The 16641-nt window shown below is 43.9% G+C and overlaps 2 protein-coding genes across 8 annotated transcripts in view; one reads left to right on the top strand and one right to left on the bottom strand.

Annotated features, from left to right (window-relative positions):
• Positions 1-1256: 1256 nt before the first annotated feature.
• On the bottom strand, positions 1257-15483 carry slc22a21 (solute carrier family 22 member 21). Of its 2 annotated transcripts, none has more exons than XR_015519733.1 (10): positions 15035-15483; positions 14175-14278; positions 13027-13181; positions 11946-12780; positions 6253-10694; positions 5057-5154; positions 3992-4206; positions 3717-3899; positions 3194-3329; positions 1257-1552 (listed from the first exon to the last, which is right to left on the bottom strand). XR_015519733.1 is itself a non-coding variant. In NM_001308558.1 (10 exon segments), coding segments are annotated over 10 exon segments (1641 nt in total).
• galnt10 (UDP-N-acetyl-alpha-D-galactosamine:polypeptide N-acetylgalactosaminyltransferase 10 (GalNAc-T10)) overlaps positions 15100-16641 on the top strand; it is a 32141-nt gene continuing 30599 nt past the window's right edge. For 3 of the 6 annotated variants that reach the window (XR_015519708.1, XM_087300294.1, XM_087300292.1), the window contains exon 1: positions 15122-15570. The gene's annotated coding sequence lies outside the window, so the exon portion shown is untranslated. Of the gene's footprint in view, positions 15571-16641 lie in introns of all 6 variants that reach the window. The other 3 variants (XM_087300293.1, XR_015519709.1, XR_015519710.1) reach the window with 3 other exon arrangements.

The following is a 16641-nucleotide window of genomic DNA, read 5'->3' as shown; positions in this document are numbered from 1 at the left end:
TTTTTATGCTACAAAGAGTTTACAGATTAGGAGCTAGAGGAGGAGCTAGAAGTCCCGCTAGAGACTAAACTAGTAATATTAACTAGTAACAACATCTTGTGCAACAGTACTCGCAGCGGTGTTCTAATCACTGTTGCACCACAGTACGTTCACCACAGCATCCACATTCAGCGCTGGTCTGATCCTGCGCGCAGCCACACAGCTGCTGTTCTCCATATTCCGCTGTCAGCAATGCTCCTCGTCAGCGGAGGACTGCAGCGGCCTGTGTGTCCATCGCTGGTCTTGCACCAATAGTAACCATTGCCGGATGTGGCACACGGGTGGTCTTGTCTGCAGCGATGTCCATCAGCCGTGATCAGTGAATACTGCGGTGAACACCTGATCAGCTGCAGGCCGGAGTAACACCTGTAATCCTGCAGTTTGTCCTGGACCAGACAAGCAGAGGAGCAGCAGGGCTTGGGTTCGAGTCCAGTGTAACACGAACAATAGCCTTCAAACTCGAAGATGAAAACCCACTGATGACATACTCAGACCTGCAGATTCTCCCCAGTGGACGTCCAGCGTTCTCCAGCCTCCTCTTGACTGCAGCTCTGCACCAGAAGTTTGGCTAGAGGAGAAATGCAGAACTGAATCTGAACTGAACTAAACTGAACTGAGTCTGGTATCTCTACAGGTTTTTTCTCCTTCACTCTCATCAGCTTGTGGAGTGTCCTCAGGGCCAGAGCAAGCTGAACTGCCGTTCTAGGCAAAGGACGGTCACGCCACCCTCAAACCTAAGTGAAAATGGGGGTGGGGGGGGTAGTTTAGGGGACGCCGCCCTCTCTATTCTGCCGCCCTAGACGCAGATATAACTGTGGGCGCGGGTGGCGAGGGTAGTTTCGGGGACGCCGCTCTCTCTATTCTGCCACCCTAGACATGGATGAGGGAGAGGGTAATTTCGGGGACGCTGCCCTCTTTATTCTGCCGCCCTAGGCGGCCGCCTAGGTCGCCTCTATGGACGCGCTGGCCCTGAGTGTCCTCCTTCACTGTCCTGCTGGTCTGCTTGGTTTGGGATTGATTGGATTTGCTCTTCAGTGTTTGGCATTTCAGCAGTCACATTTGCATTAGACTGAACTGAACATCTCTAAAATCTGAAAACTGGACCAAAGCAGTTTCGGTTGACTAAAACTTCATCTGTGTTCAGCTGCTTTTTTCAGTGAGAGAGAGAGAGAGAGAGAGAACACAGAAAGACAGAGAAGACAAAGACAGAGACAAAGTTGTACCTAAAGCCAAAGTTTATTATATACTGCATGTGTCCTTCATCACATTTAGGACCAAAAATAACCCGATAAAAACATTGTACACAAAACCAAACAGTAAACACTGTTAATTGCAAAGCTTTGTAAAATGTGTGCTTTTATTACACCAAAGGTGTCATTACTGGTGTACAGTTGAAGACAGCATTGGTGTGAAGGGTTTTATTTACATCGTATCATAATTCCAGAAATCTGTGACGAGCGTTCAGATACGCGCCTCTTCACTGATAATGTTGAGTGGACTGTGTTTTTTTAACCTGTAAAAAATAATTTATAGTATTTATAATATTAATAGTAAACACACCCCTCTATAACATCATATGTTCATCATATAACATCAAACTCTAAAACTGCATTAACTCTCAATAATTGCATTACTTTCAAGTAAAAGGGGAAAGTCCAGTCAAATAACAACCATCAGATGTGGGCATTTCTCATAAACAGATCTTGAGTGAAGGATCATAATCATGTTTATACACTGCAGGAACTGCTGATTCTAACTTCGAGTTTTCGTCTTGTTTCTAGTGCAAATATCATAAATCTCTTCAAATAAGAAGATGTTGTCTTGTTTTCAGAAACTCAAAATTAAGATGCCAATGGAGTAAGTACGGAACCCCGGAAGGGACGTAGTGGAGGAGAAAAAATTGGCTGGGTGAAAAAAACCCCACTGGTGATCGACGCACAGTATTAATGTAAAGAAAGTGGGATAGAGTGGTAAAATACGGAAGAATTTCAGCAAAAACGGGAGGGTTTACGTGAGTGAAGTGAACAGGAAGTGTTTGTGGAGAAAAAGGTTTTGCGAGGGAACGTAAAACATCTTCGCGACACAACGTAAAACTTAGAGAGGGAGCGCAAAAACTTAGAAATATATATTTTCCTCCCACCCATTTTTTTCTTTCACCCATAATTTTTTTCTTCTCCACTACGTCCCCTCCGGGATTCCGTAAGTAAGAATTGTCTTAAGAAAAAAAAAATGTTGACTCATTTTTTTCTGAAAACAAGACAATATTGTACACTTGTGTAGAAAGTGTTTTAGCTGAAGTAATGCCGGACAAGAAAAAAGACAGAAACTCTCATTGAGAAAAGCAGATCTGCAGTGTAGTTTTCTCCATAATTCACTGTTCACTTTAATGCGCACAGCTAATTAGTGTAACCTCCATTTGTGATCTCTAATCCTGAACATAACTAGAATATAACCTGACCCAGAGCAGGTGAGAGAGCATGGTGACAAATATTGATCAAGAATCGACCATCATGATTAAAATAACTGATATTTAAATGGATAGCTGATAATCCCTCTTCCTGGAACTGGAGCTAACCCAGAGAAAGCCGAGTCCAGAGTGTGAGAGGACATTAGTGCAAAGAGCAGATCTAGAAAAACTGTCGTCTGAACAGTAGTGGGTTCATAACTTCAGGAGTTCTGACTGTAGGGTCTGTCTTTAACATCATATTTACCATTAAAGCAAAAAACTTTAGCTTAATGCTTTTGCTCAGACACTCCAACAGGTTGATGAGAGCATTGCTGGTGATTTACTGGGAATATCTACAGTGTGCAAATACATCAGACACATTTAACCAATGAAACAGTTACAGACGTGTTTCATGTGCTGTAATCAGAGCAAATGCAACCATAATGCAGTTCTCACTACTGTTATAGAAACCTTCAAGGTTTTAAACTAGCTGTCGGTACATGGACAGCATTACGTAGAGTTTCAGTTTCCCAAACACACGCCTGCATCTCCTCCATCTGGCACACTGTAGATCACTACAGTTTAGCTGAAGATCAGCTGTGTTTGTGTACGGAGAAGTGAATAACGTGTAGTGTTGTGTGTTCTCCAGGAAGAATGTAATGCTAATGCACAGTGAGCAGCAGAGGGCGCTGTTCTCCTCACACTTACCCCTTTACGGTCTGCATTTGACCGATAGTCTCTGGTAAAGCTGATCCTCGACTCTCTGGAAGCAGAAAACTGAGCAGACCAGAAAGCACATTTATACCGCCGATGAGGATGTACGGTAAAGATCTGTGGTAGCTTCCTGCAAACAAGAGAACAAAGCTATTGAGCGTTACAGGCATGAGAGGAAATAAATACACACTCGCTGGCCACCTGAGATTCACCCGTCCAACTGCATGATCAGACAGAGATATAATCAACAGTGCAGCAGGTCAGTGATTTAAGCCGGAGGCGTCTAAACTCAGACAGTAACACACAGGGCAGCTCCGGCTTCACTAACAGCCTAACTGAAGCTGGCCCAGGTGTGATGAGCTGGAGTTAAAGCTTAGGTCTGCTGTTAATGAAGCTGTGAGAGTAATCTGAGTTTGGCTTGTCTGATATAAATGTAAGCTTCTTTCCTCATTGAGGATCTACAGAACTCAACAATTAAACTGAGTCAAAAGTAGTTTAGAAAACACAGTTTAGTGACCTAAGTAGTTGAAGTATGGAGCAGAAATGCCGCCAACTCTGGAGGACATTGAGCAGGCTCCTAGAGCGGTGTTCCTCAGCACAGTGGGGTAAAGCTCAGCAGTAACAGGGTAAATGATGGAGAACGCTGCCGACAGACCAAACTTCCCCAGCATCACCAGAGCGAGGGTAACAGAACTCTGATCTACAGGTAAACAGCACAACACAATACACCGTTAACTGAAGCGTGTGTGAGTGTGTTGGCAGTGCTGCACTGTGGTATATGCAGACGCTCACCCTCTGGGATCAGCAGTATGAGCAGCAGCACCAGTCCTCCCAGTGCCAATGTGGAGGCCAGGCAGTGTCGGCGGGGCGCCAGCCGGAGCATCAGCCACGCCATCAGCAGCGCCGGCACCTCCACCACCGCTGACAGCAGGCAGTTCAGGTAGATGTTCCCGTGCAGACTGGAGGTGTTCAGGGAGAGAGCACAGTACCCGATGGAGACCGCCATCCTAAAGGAGCACAACACACACACACACACCCCACATTCAGACAATCAGCTTCATTTGCAAATATTGCACAGCGTCTGATTCACTAAACACACAAACTCAGCTTCGACACATTTTCACACACTGAGTATCATTCCACCAATATTGCAGAGTAAAAACATTTGAGTAAGAACAACATAAAGGTCAGATGAAGTGTTTTAGATGTTAGTATTAGTATTGTTCGTTTTTAGCATATCTATAATCTTGTGCAAAATAGTGACAAAATTCATGCTTCGATATAAAACAGATATGAAAGCTTGCAGTTAGTCTCTTCTAAATGCATTATCAGTTTTATTCTCGTTTCCTCGTACTTCAATTTCTCATCTAATCTTCTGGCCAATCAAATGCTCTCTACTATCTGACACATTTGATGCGCTTGAGCTCAAACACTGTCACTGGCTGAGCGGTGGAAAAGCAAAATGTGATTGACTGACTGGTAAAAAGGGGAGGAGCTATTATATGCCCCGCCCTCTCTTGACGTGTCAGTTGAGATAGCTTCAAACATCGAATAAGAAATGCACTTTTCAAAGCCCTTCATGGAGCCTTTAGGCAACATCTCAGAGACAGACATGCCCGCTGTGTTTAGATCAGTCCTTTCACATTTTTCTCATGTGAGGAAAACTGATACAATATTTATATAATACTAAAACACTGCAAAAGCCCCTTAGCATGAGAACAAATAAGAAGTAACATAGAAAACAAACAGTGTGTGTGTGTGTGTGTGTGTGTGTGTGTGTGTGTGTGTGTGTGTGTGTGTGTGTGTGTGTGTGTGTGTGTGTGTGTGTGTGTGTGTGTGTGTGTGTGTGTTTCTCACCAGATCAGACACAGCAGGCCGGTCATATAGCGGATGTTGGAGGATTTGAGCAGCTCACACACACTGAAGCTCTGCACGCCTCCGGCATCTTCTGTAGACTGCAGACGCACGTGGAACAACAAACACGCTTTATTTCACAGCGAGAAAAACAAGTCTCAAATCAAACACTGCACATTAGTGTGAGCAAAAGATCATCTGAGAGCCACAGCTACAAAAATACCAAGAATCCTTATTCGGACAGTCATAACAACCTCCAACAGCGCTGACAGTCTTTGGGTTAATGATATAAAGCCAGTGGATTTACACTGACAATATACTTGAGTCTAAGACAAAGAAGAGCTTTTCCAGCATCAACTCAATCGATGTGTAATAAAGCTCTGTTCTCTTAACATTACAGGGACCTGTTGAGTTTCAAGTTGATTTTATCAGAATGGCTGTTGTCTAATTTTCAGACAGGCCTCAGAAGTCAATGAAATGTTTTCTGTGTCTAAAGCATGTCTGTCATATTTACAGTAATTGACATTATGGTGTCTGTGAAATTAACACAGTTTGGCTCAAAATATCGTTAACTATCATCTGAAATATTGTTCCTTGTTTGGTTTTTCTATATTTTGACATTTATTTGACTGTCTTTGAATACTTGATATTAAATGTGCTTTCAATCCTAATAAAATCATTTTAATTTAATCTGAACACAAAAGTGATGATTCGGCTTTACTAAATGACTAAAGTACCAGCAAATGATGAAACTAATCCCAAACCAAACACTACACCAAAACTAGGATGCTGGTACTTGTGTTTATAACATGATATTTCAATACCATTTCATTTGTTTAATTTGAACTAATTGCAGTTTTAACCATTACTTCAAACCCAATGTGTCAAACCAGAGTACTGAAGTGTTCCTCAGGACTGTACGGTTGAGTCGGCCGTTGTGTTCTCAAAAGCAGCGAACAAAAACATGAAACGTGAATGCAGATTTGCTGGAAACAGTAAAACACGACCTGCGTATTGTCCAGCATCCCTCTGTCATAGCTGGACGTGTTGTGATTGCTGTATCGTATCTTCAGTATTCAGTTTTTCAGCATTGATGAGTTTTATCAAGCGGTGTCGGCTCTGCTGATGTGAGATGGAGGATGTAGCCTACATTATGGGCTGGTTCAGGCAGTTTTATTCACAGACAGGTGTGTACTGACCTGCATCAAGGGGAAGATGACGTCCGGAGCTGTAACTCTGTTTATCTTTGCTGCTTTTCTGATGATGGCTTCCGCCTCCTGGACCCGGCCCTGAGACAGCAGCCAGCGCGGAGACTCGGGAATAAACCTGAACATAACGACAACAACAACTGACTCTCTTCATCATGATCATCAGCTGCAGATAAACTGAGGGATATTCTAGGATTCCTACAGGTCACTGTTTAAACTGATAAAGATTTAAAGACTGGCATGTTGTGAGCTGTGAACAGTTTTTGTTGATCACAGCATTCATCAGATGCAGAACACAGAGATCAAGCACATGTTCAGCAGTCAGACCTCAGTGATACATGTTCAGGTCTGTGCTTTGACTGACTCCATCTTATTTGTCTAGTCCAATAAAGTGCTTTGATTGTATGGCCTTACACAACAAATGCACATTATATTACACCTTAAAGGCAAAACGCATTACATTTCAAACTCAGTATAGCACACTCAGAGCCATCTTCAGATCATCAATCAAGGAACTGCAAAGATTTGCCAACTTTTATAGAAATTCCATCAAAGGTTTCAGTTTTATCGCAGCACTCTTGACATCCATGCAGAAATACAGAATTAAGTACAGTAAAACAGTACAGTAACCCTGTCTCCTGTCTTTATCAGCATTACAAGCTGTTCCAGATCTGATTGTTATCTGCCCTATGCTTCACTATCCTCCTCCTGTTAGTCATTGTTGTCAAAGTCCAGTCTCAGAGAATTACACAACATATGCATTACAGCCAGCAGAGCTCCTGCTGGAGTCACTGAACACTGCAGATGAACACAGGAACATCTCGAGACCCTCAGCAGACCCAGCCGCTTTACTTCTGCTCTCTCCTCATGTTTCCATAGACTTCTTCATCATGTTTCTCCACATTGTCCACCATAGTAAGCTGCTGCTGCTCCTCACACGGCTGAGCATTTCTGCAGATTTGTCATCAAGTTCAGTGGTGGACCAGAAGATCCTGCAAGACTTCCTAATTAAATTCCAGTCCTCCAGACCAGCACAGAGGATGTGTTGAAGAAGCCGACTCTGTTCATGATATTGAGGACACATCATGCAGACGTGAGCACAGCGCTCGCTCTATAATCCCAGAAGACCTCGCAGATAAATACAGAACAAGGAAACACAGCACTTCTCTATTCACCATTATTACAGTTCAGAGATATCACTGGTTCATATTGATAAACCAATTTCCCACCACAAACATGCACATGACCATTTAATAAAGCTGTAATCATGTGGAAAGAGCTTTATTCATGTGAAATTCATAATAAAATTACTTTTGCTTGAGTTATCCAAATGATCTAAAGCAGAGGTCACCAATCTCTGTCCTAGAGAACCGGTACCCTGCAGGGTTTAGCTCCAACTATCCTCAACACACCTGCCTGGATGTTTCAAGTAAACCTAGCAGACCTTGATTAGCTTGTTCAGGTGTGTTTGATTAGGGTTGGAGCTAAAATCTGCAGGACACCGGCCCTCCAGGAATAAGTTTGGTGACCCCAGCTCTAAACCTTTTGATGTGTTATCCAGATTGAAAATGAACACATCAATAGATTGTTTCCTGAAAGTTGTAATGCTGACATTATTTTACTCGTGAAGGTCATGTGAGCATCAGGGAGACTGCAGCATCTTTTTGCTTATATGTTCTGGAGGTCTTCAGTTTGTTCTTCTGAGGTAATCTGGAAAGATGACTCTCCATGAGGTGGATCTCTGCGTTCAGGACCTCCTGCATCTTCAGTTCACCTCACTGAACACATCCACAGGAGTTTCAGTGGGACTGTAGATTTGCTCTGGGTAAAGCACACCAACAACTGTCCTGGCCTTCTGAAGCCCTGCTGATCCTGACTGTAGAGGAGGGAACACAGCTGTCTGGACCCTGCCACTTTACCCTTATGTGTCGTGGTATTGGAGGCCCAGCACAGCTCTTGTCTGGTCATGTAAGTTTCTCTTGTCTTTGTCTTGTAGTGAACCTGCGGTCTCAGGTGATCTCCGTTCTCTCTTCTTTGTAGTGGGTCTGTGTTCTCCAGCAGGCTGATGTATTCTCCAGTCCCACCCTGTCCTGTTATGAATCGTGATGTTCACCTGCCCTGTTATCAGTTTATTCATTTCCCTATGTATGACTATACCCAGTGTGCTCTTGTGCGTCTGTTTCAGTCAAGTCTAACCTGTTTGTGCGCTTGTTGTTGTTTTCCCCCTGCGGGGTTGTCGGAGTTGTTTTTTTGTTTTTCTATTGCATCAATAAAGTCCCAGTTGGGTCCTCGCCTCATCTTCCTTCACCCCAACCCTAATAACACCTGGAAAATTCACAGACACACACACACACACACGTCTCCAGAGACTCAGATAAAGGTCTCCTATAGCAAATTTCCTCAATCTGCCTTTTACTCAACCCTTCTCACCTACTTTACACCTGTGTTTTGTGTTTTATTGGAGACCAATGAAGATGCAGAGGAGCTCCTCTGCTGCAGGTTAGACAGACGTCTCCACATCTCCAGAGTTTCTGCAGTTTCTTCTGGACAGGGAGAGTCTGGCCAGATGAGCAGTTCTGGGGTCAGTGTGTGTATATCTCAGAATCCACAGCATCTTCCTGATTGATCTGCTCTTCAGCTCCAGGTAAACCCTGCTAATTACTATTCTTTTCATATTAGTAAAGCTGCATGTGGATCACAGCTCCTGTACACTTGAATCAAGTCAAGTCAAGTCAAGTCAAGAACTTTAATTGCCATATATACCCACCCTGCCATTACAGAGGGATTCCTGATGTACAACCAATATGTGCAGCCTGTAAACTCAATTCTCAATAGCCAAAGAATAAAATAAAAAAACAAAATGAGCACTTATTGCAGAGGTGAACATGACAGTCTGACAGTGTGAACAGCATCTCTCCACCTCGCCCTTTAATAATGAGGATGAGGAGGAGGAAGAGGAGGAGGTCTTCCTGTCTATGATGATCTCTCTGGTGTATTCTACATTGAGGATGAGGTTGTTGTTCTCTCCATAGACAATGACATCTTTGACTACATCCCTATACGCCTCTTTTTCCTGATCTCATATTTCAGCATATTTGATGACGATAGTGTCATGCCGGGATCAAACACAGTCATTTGTATAGAACGTTAAGGCTAATTTATACTTCTGCGTCAAACGCCGGTGTATGCTACGGTGCTGACGCACAGCCCTTCGCCATGGCTGTCGGCGTCGCTGACGTGCACCTTTAAAAAAATATAACTACACGTCGCAACAACGCGTAGTGCAAGCCCTGTGATTGGTCGGCTTGGTAGCCTTGACGAATCGGGGCGGGACCGAGAGCCGCGCGAATGGTGCGAGCCTGATGGAGCGATTGTTTACAAGTGTGGAGTGCCGTGAAGGAGCTCCGGATGGAAAGTTTTGTTTTGTGTTTACCTCATAGTTAAAGTTGTTGCACGTCCGCCAGTTCCTGCCTCAAAATGAGCGAGTTTGAGCCACTTGTACATCCCGGAAGCATTAAGGAAAAGCAAAACAGCAGAGAAGAAACTCGACACAGAGGAACATTTACACCTCACTGCCAACTAGCGTTTCGGAAGTGTTAATGCAGACCAACAGAGACAGCGTGCAGAAGTTTATATGCACAGCTACACGCGTTGCATGCGCCGTGGATTACGCCGATCGCTTGACGCAGAAGTATAAATCAGGCTTGAATAGTTTGGGCTGAGACAGCAGCTCTGTGGTGAACCTGTACTGACCATAAGCTCTACTGAGACTTCTCCTCCCATCCTTACCACCTGTGCTCTATTGCTGAGGAAGTCCAGAATCCAATGACAGGTGGTGGTCGGCATACCAAGGTCATGCAGGTTCACAGTCAGCTTTTGTGGGTGGAGGATATTTAGAGCAGAGAGATAGTCCAGGAAAAGCATCCTTGCATATTTTCTGCTGCTGTCCGGGTTTACCAGGAACACAGCATCATCCACAGATCTTTTGGGACAATAGGCAAACTGTAGTGGATCAACAATGTGGGATCACAGTGCTGATGTAGGTAAGAATGAGTTTCTCTAGACATTTCATGGCAACTGATGTAAATGCCACTGCTCTGGAGGGATTGTATGCAGTGTTTTTGGGGGACACTGTTTCTGTTCATGACTGATTAAAATGATCAGTGTTCACACCTGCTGCTTGTTCTGCACTGACTGTCAGGACTCCAGCTGAAACACCATTCAGACCTGCAGTATAAAGTCCTCGGGATCACAGGGGGCTTTGTTAGGGATGTCTGCTTTGTTATGATCATAAAAACTGTTAAGGCTATCAGGAAGTGTAGGATCCTTGACCTCCATGGCTGTACTCCTCCTGTAGTTTGACAGAATACCCTGCCACAGCTGCATGTGCTGTTTGTCAGATAATGTTCTTCAAGCCTTTGGTAGTATACCAACTTTAAAGGGTCACGAAACACCAAAACACATTTTTTGAGCTGTTGACAGTCGTATATGTGTCCCACACTGCTAAAAACACTATTAGGACACCTATATTTCACTAAAAAGTGTAAATTGGTTGTTTTTGCGTTATTTTAAGCAAATTCGTACTTCCTGTTTGAAACGAATTTTTGAAGCTGCGTCACGGTCATGACATAATAGTGTGTATTCCAGCGTGCAGACTGGGCGTCTGTGCCAGAGTGAGTCTTATTACGTCTTACAGTGTGTTGCATTAATGCATGAGTAAGGCTTGGGTCAAACCAATCAGCGCACTCTATTGTGCAACTTCATTAATATTCATTACTATCACCGTGTTTTCAGGACAGAGACGCCACGTTGTGTTGGCAAAACAAGCGTGAAGTGTTGCTTTTATAGTTTGCTGCAGTTAAGTTTCGTTTTCATTTTCTCTCTGTGAGAGCTCAGACTCACGTGTGGATTACAGTGTATGCGACGCGCGACAACAATAACTTACGTGTCTAAGGAGAATTATTGTTTACCTGAGAGCTGTTCTCATCTGCAAACGCTGAGATCTGGAATCGTTTGTAGTATTCTCTTCATAAAGACGCGGCTCTAGTAGTTGCTGGTGATTGTCCTGTCTCTACAGATTTGGTAAGTGAGCGACCAGTGCTCTTTGTTTATTCAGTTTGTTCGTATCTAACAAACTATTGCACAGAGTGTAAACACGTTAGCACCACAACCAAACTTTAACCTCGTGTAGGGTTTTTACCGCATTTAGTGACCGGAATAACACGCGCGGCTTTCTGACACTACCTGTCGTGTGCATCTAAGTTTCTGGGAAATGCGGAGGTTTTTTTCTCTCATTCGCCGTGCGGTATAAAACATTGCATGAAAAATACACGCTTAGAGCAGCTCCTCGAATCAAATATCTCGTGTGTCGCGAGGGGCATGAATGAATTCCCTGAATGAAAGAGCCAAACTGCAGTTAAAGTCCACCATTTAATAATTTGGCTAATAATTCGACTACAGATGTCCATGTAGGTTAAACACCATCACATTCTCCTGTATGTATGTGTGTGTGTGTGTGTATTTTGACTCTGAAACTTGCGCGTGCCCAAATCGACACTCCCACACCCTCCCACTTTAGTTCCTCCGACACTCCCCCCTAAACAGAGCTGGACACGCCCACTTTTCTGACTTTTTCCAAAGAAGAGGTGTTAAAACACCCTGCTGAAACGAGGGGGTTTCATGGCCCTTTAATGGACTTCCTAAGCTCATACTGGACCCGTTTATACTCCTCAATCAGGGTTGTTGGTTTAGGAAGAGCTGTACAGTTCTGGAGGGGAAACAGATCTTCATGTAGTCATCAGTGTGGTCTGTAGCATCTTTATAAAGGTCCGTGTCTGTGATCTGCAGGCGGCTCTGGAGGTTTGCCAGTGCAAAACAAACAACAGCATCAGCCTCTCAGAGCTCTGCGGCGCCGCACACACAGGGAGCACTGTACTTTACACTTGAGCTTCAGTGATTAAATCTAAATATTCAGTCATCAATGTCTACTTATGATTAAAGCATATAAATCATGTACTGTACATGTGTTTTAGCAATACTTTAAAAAAGCCAGAGGCTTTAGCTGAGTAGACCTTCTAGATGAACAGTAATCTTGCAGATTTCCTAAAAAATGTATTCATTTGTGTTCAAAATTGAGCACATTTCTCCAGCATTAGGGATGAGGCTGGCGCTCGACGCTTTAAGCACTATCAGATCTGTGCAGGACAGCAGTTGTGAGGTTAGATTTTGAGCATAATTTGTCTCAATTAAATCTGCTTTTCTGCAAATGTATTCTTTGACAAGCAAAGATTTAATATACAAGAATGCTTCAAACAGCTCTGTGGGTGTCTGTGCACAGTTCCTTTTACCACCACAGGGGGATGTAGAAGAACCCGGGGATGGTGAGGGCCAGCATCAGAGATCTCCAGTCCCGCAGGAAGAAAGCGGCCAGCGGGAGAATCATGTAGCCGATGGAGAAGAACAGACACACACCCAGAGTGGAGTACACGTCCCGAACAGACGAGCTCAGAATCTCCATTCCTGGAAACCGCATTGGAGAACAGGTTTAGCTGCTGACATTCATTACTGTACATTCTGAGACAACAGCATGCATCTGTACTGCAAAGACTAAAGAGGTGTTAGTTGAACAAATGTGCTGAGCAATATGCTCTATTTTAACAATCACTCATGTATTTTGATCTACTTTGTGTCTGTGAGGATATAATGATGAGTTGTGATCATTTAATGATAAAGTCAAATGTCCCCAAAATTCCAACAGGCCTTTACCTAAAACAAACGCTGCCACATAGTTAGAAATTTGACCCATTCCAACAATGAAAAACAGCAAACAAAAAATCTGCCAAGATGGAGAGAAGACTTGAACGACGGTGAACAGCGTCTGAATCGCCATCGTCACGAACAGCACGATTTTCCTGCCAAACCTAAAAACCAAAAGCAAAGAAGTTTATTTTCAATAGGCAAATAAGAGTAATTTATTTAGAAATATATATGTGTATGATGTTTTAGTTAAACACTAGCTTTCAGCACAACGACTAAATAGCACAGGGCCATCTGCAGTCCGCATGTTCTTCCCGTGTTGGCGTGGGTTTCCTCTGGTTGCTCCGGTTTCCCTCATAGTCCAAACCCATGCGCTATATGTGTGTGTGTGTGTGTGTGTGTGCGTGTGTCTGTGTGTGTGTGTGTGTCTGTGTGTGTGTGTGACTGTGTGTGTGTGTGTCTGTGTGTGTGTGTGTGTGTGTGTGTGTGTGTGTGTGTGTGTGTGTGTGTGTGTGTGTGTGTGTGTGTGTGTGTGTGTGTGTGTGTGTGATATGAGTGAGCAGCTGTAAGCAGGTCTCCACTGATGTTTAATCTCATCTCAGTCAGCGTGCTTCACCAAACGTGCTAAACAGAGATGTGATTTCACATTTAGCCACATGGCTAGCGTTCACAATCTACCTCTGCTCAGATCTGCTGAAGACACAATATATGACAGAGGAGCGATGAGGAAAAACACAAGGTCACATGCAGGATCACAGCTGGAGGACAATAAAGCATTTTGCAAAGTGCTGCTGCTGCTGTGGCAGAGGTTTGGTCTTGGTTTGTGTTTAATGCTGTGGTGAAGTCTCTTTAATAAGAGATCTGCTCTATAACTCGCATTAGGGGAGCTGCTGTGTGTGTTTTCAGTTCTGCCTGTAAGTCAGATCAGAGGAGGAGCAACTCACAACAGCAGAAAACCGGCAGAGCAAGGAGTTCATTCCTGATGGAGTCTGAAGAGCGTGTTTAATTCAGCGTTCATGACTCCAGACTCTCAGCTGTGTGTCTGTATGTCTAAACCTGATCAACTGTTAAATAATAAACACATGTGCAGAGCAGAGAAACACACACACACACACACACACACACACACGTGGGAGAGGAGATTTGACGATCCTCACCTGTCCGACACTGGACCGGAGATCACAGAACCAGTCAGAACACCACAGAAGAAGATTGAGGAGGTCAGTGGAGATTTCCAGTCATCCGAACACACCAAGTCCCACTGTCAGCACACACACAATGCACATTACTCAATTACTACATCCGCTTGTACAGGGAATCATTAGCACACTCAATCATCTCTGTAAATGCACAAACATGTCATATTCTGTGGATGAAGCACTTTTAATAATAAAACACTGAGCCGTACACAACTCCCAGCACCGGCGAACAGTTCAACAAACACTGAAGTGTTCTCCGTGTGTGTTCATCATCATAATAGACAGCAGTGTTCCTCCAACATCTTAACCACTTGTCTTTTTTAATGAACATTCATGTTTAACATCCTCATAGTGTTTTCCTCATGACTGAGCAGCAGTCTTCAGCTAAGAGTCGTTTTGAAATGTAAACACTCAGAGTAATGCATTAATGCTGGAAATATATAAATATTACAATAACACTCTTATTTGACTAGCTGATGCTTTTACCTGCAGGTTTAATTTGAATCTGAGTTCGTCTTATTGTTTAAATTAAATATTAGACAGCCTGTAAAGCTGATCTCACATACATGAAGTGAAACTGATCAATTATTCAATCAACACTCTTCAATTCGGCTACATTAAACATAACATGTAATATCGCCATGTGTTGAGCCTGATTTGACTCAACTTTGAAGACAGAACCCTGCACATGTGTAATGGTGTTGCAGTCTACACAGATTCATTCCCCGTAATGTCATTACTCCAACACCGAGACACTTCTGCAGGAGTAAATCTCCGCTATATCGAGTAAAGCAGACAGAATAACCGCAGACACGCACCTCCGACACTATGGTGGAGCTGTAAATCTCTTTATCGTAGATCCAGCCGTCCGCGCACTCCTCCCGGGGGATCTCCGACACATTGACGTCCAGTCCGGGCAACAGACCACCGTCCGAGTAGTTCTTCACCAGGTCTAGTCGGAGTCTGTAGCACCTGCTGGCACGCGGGTCTCCGTGCGGCTGTGGTCGCGGCACAGACGCGTTTCTCCAGCCCGCCGTCAGGTTCAGCGTCTCGGGGATCCGGCAGTGATGGGCCGGGGTGTCACCCAGGAACACGATGGATAAACCGGTGAATCCGTTCGGGATGATGCTCAGACACAGCAGGCTAAAGACGGTCTTCTGGAACGGGCCCCAAGCGCCCAGGAACGCGGTTTGCTCCTCGTAGTCCTGGAGGTTCATAGCAGCCGAATGAAGAGCGACTCCGGCGGCTGCGGAGCTCCAGAGCCCGCGGTGGGCGGAGGGAGACCGGGAAGACCAGCATCACACACCGCCCAGAGCCAGAGGAGGAACATGGTCTGATCATCTATATTTATCTGGTATGATCAGTATTCATTATTATTATTATTCTTTATTCATTCATTATGCATCTGTTTTTATACTGATGCTCATTATTCATCTGTCATCATACTGATCATCTTCATCTGTCATCTCTGAGAGTGTTCAAACAGAGACATCTCTCTGATCTGTTTTTGCTCATCAGCATTTAATAGAGATCTTTTGAACAGAATATATCTTTAAAATGTTTAAAATGTGGAATGATGGGCGATACCAGGTAAAAAAAAAAACAGCTTAAAACAGCCTAACCTGCTGCTTTCAGCTGGTCCACCTGCCTGGTTTATAGGGGTCCAGCAGATGTTTTTAATAACTAAACGGCAGCAGGTAAAATCTTGCCTAGGGCAGCAAATTGACCAGCACCTCACACACATACACACACACACACACACACACACACACACACACACACATTTTGTTTGTGCAAGGTTCCTCTGTTTGAAAGTTGTGTTTGTTTTCCAAATTGTCTGTGTGGAGTTTGCATTTTCTCCCCGTGCTGGCGTGGGTTTCCTCCAGGTGCTCCGGTTTCCCCCACAGTCCAAACACATGTGCTATACGTGTGTGTGTGTGTGTGTGTGTGTGTGAATGAGTAGTTCAGCATTAGGTTCAGGGTTAAGCTAATGCCCAGTTTATGTGAAGACTATGATCAGTATGGAGTATCTTCATGGAAACCCCAACTAAACGAACGTGCTTCTGATGTATTCAGGCTATACAGCAATAAAATGAATTGTTCATCCCATTAAACCGTCCGTCTGCTGTGCTCCAGAAGCTCTGTCTAAAGTCTGATCTGCTGTTACTCACATGCTGCTTTCAGGAACGGTCTGTTTGCACGGTTAATGTGTAGCTTGTTGTTTTCTACAGCTCGACTAAAACACTCTTTAATTATTAGACAGTGTTGTTGATTTCATCACGGCTGTCGTCAATTATGATCCTCATAACTGCACTTTGATCAGCAACATCACGTCTTCAATCATTATATTCCCATGAGCAGAGTTCCTCCATATCCTGAAGCTGGAAGTAACTGCAATAGTGCTGTAAACACAGCGGTGTTCAGA

This window comes from Danio rerio, chromosome 21 (assembly GCF_052040795.2).
Source record: "Danio rerio strain M-AB ecotype USA chromosome 21, GRCz13ab, whole genome shotgun sequence".
Taxonomy (NCBI): Eukaryota; Metazoa; Chordata; class Actinopteri; order Cypriniformes; family Danionidae; genus Danio; species Danio rerio.
Note: the sequence above shows the minus strand (reverse complement) of the source record. Positions and strands in the feature narration are given on the sequence as shown.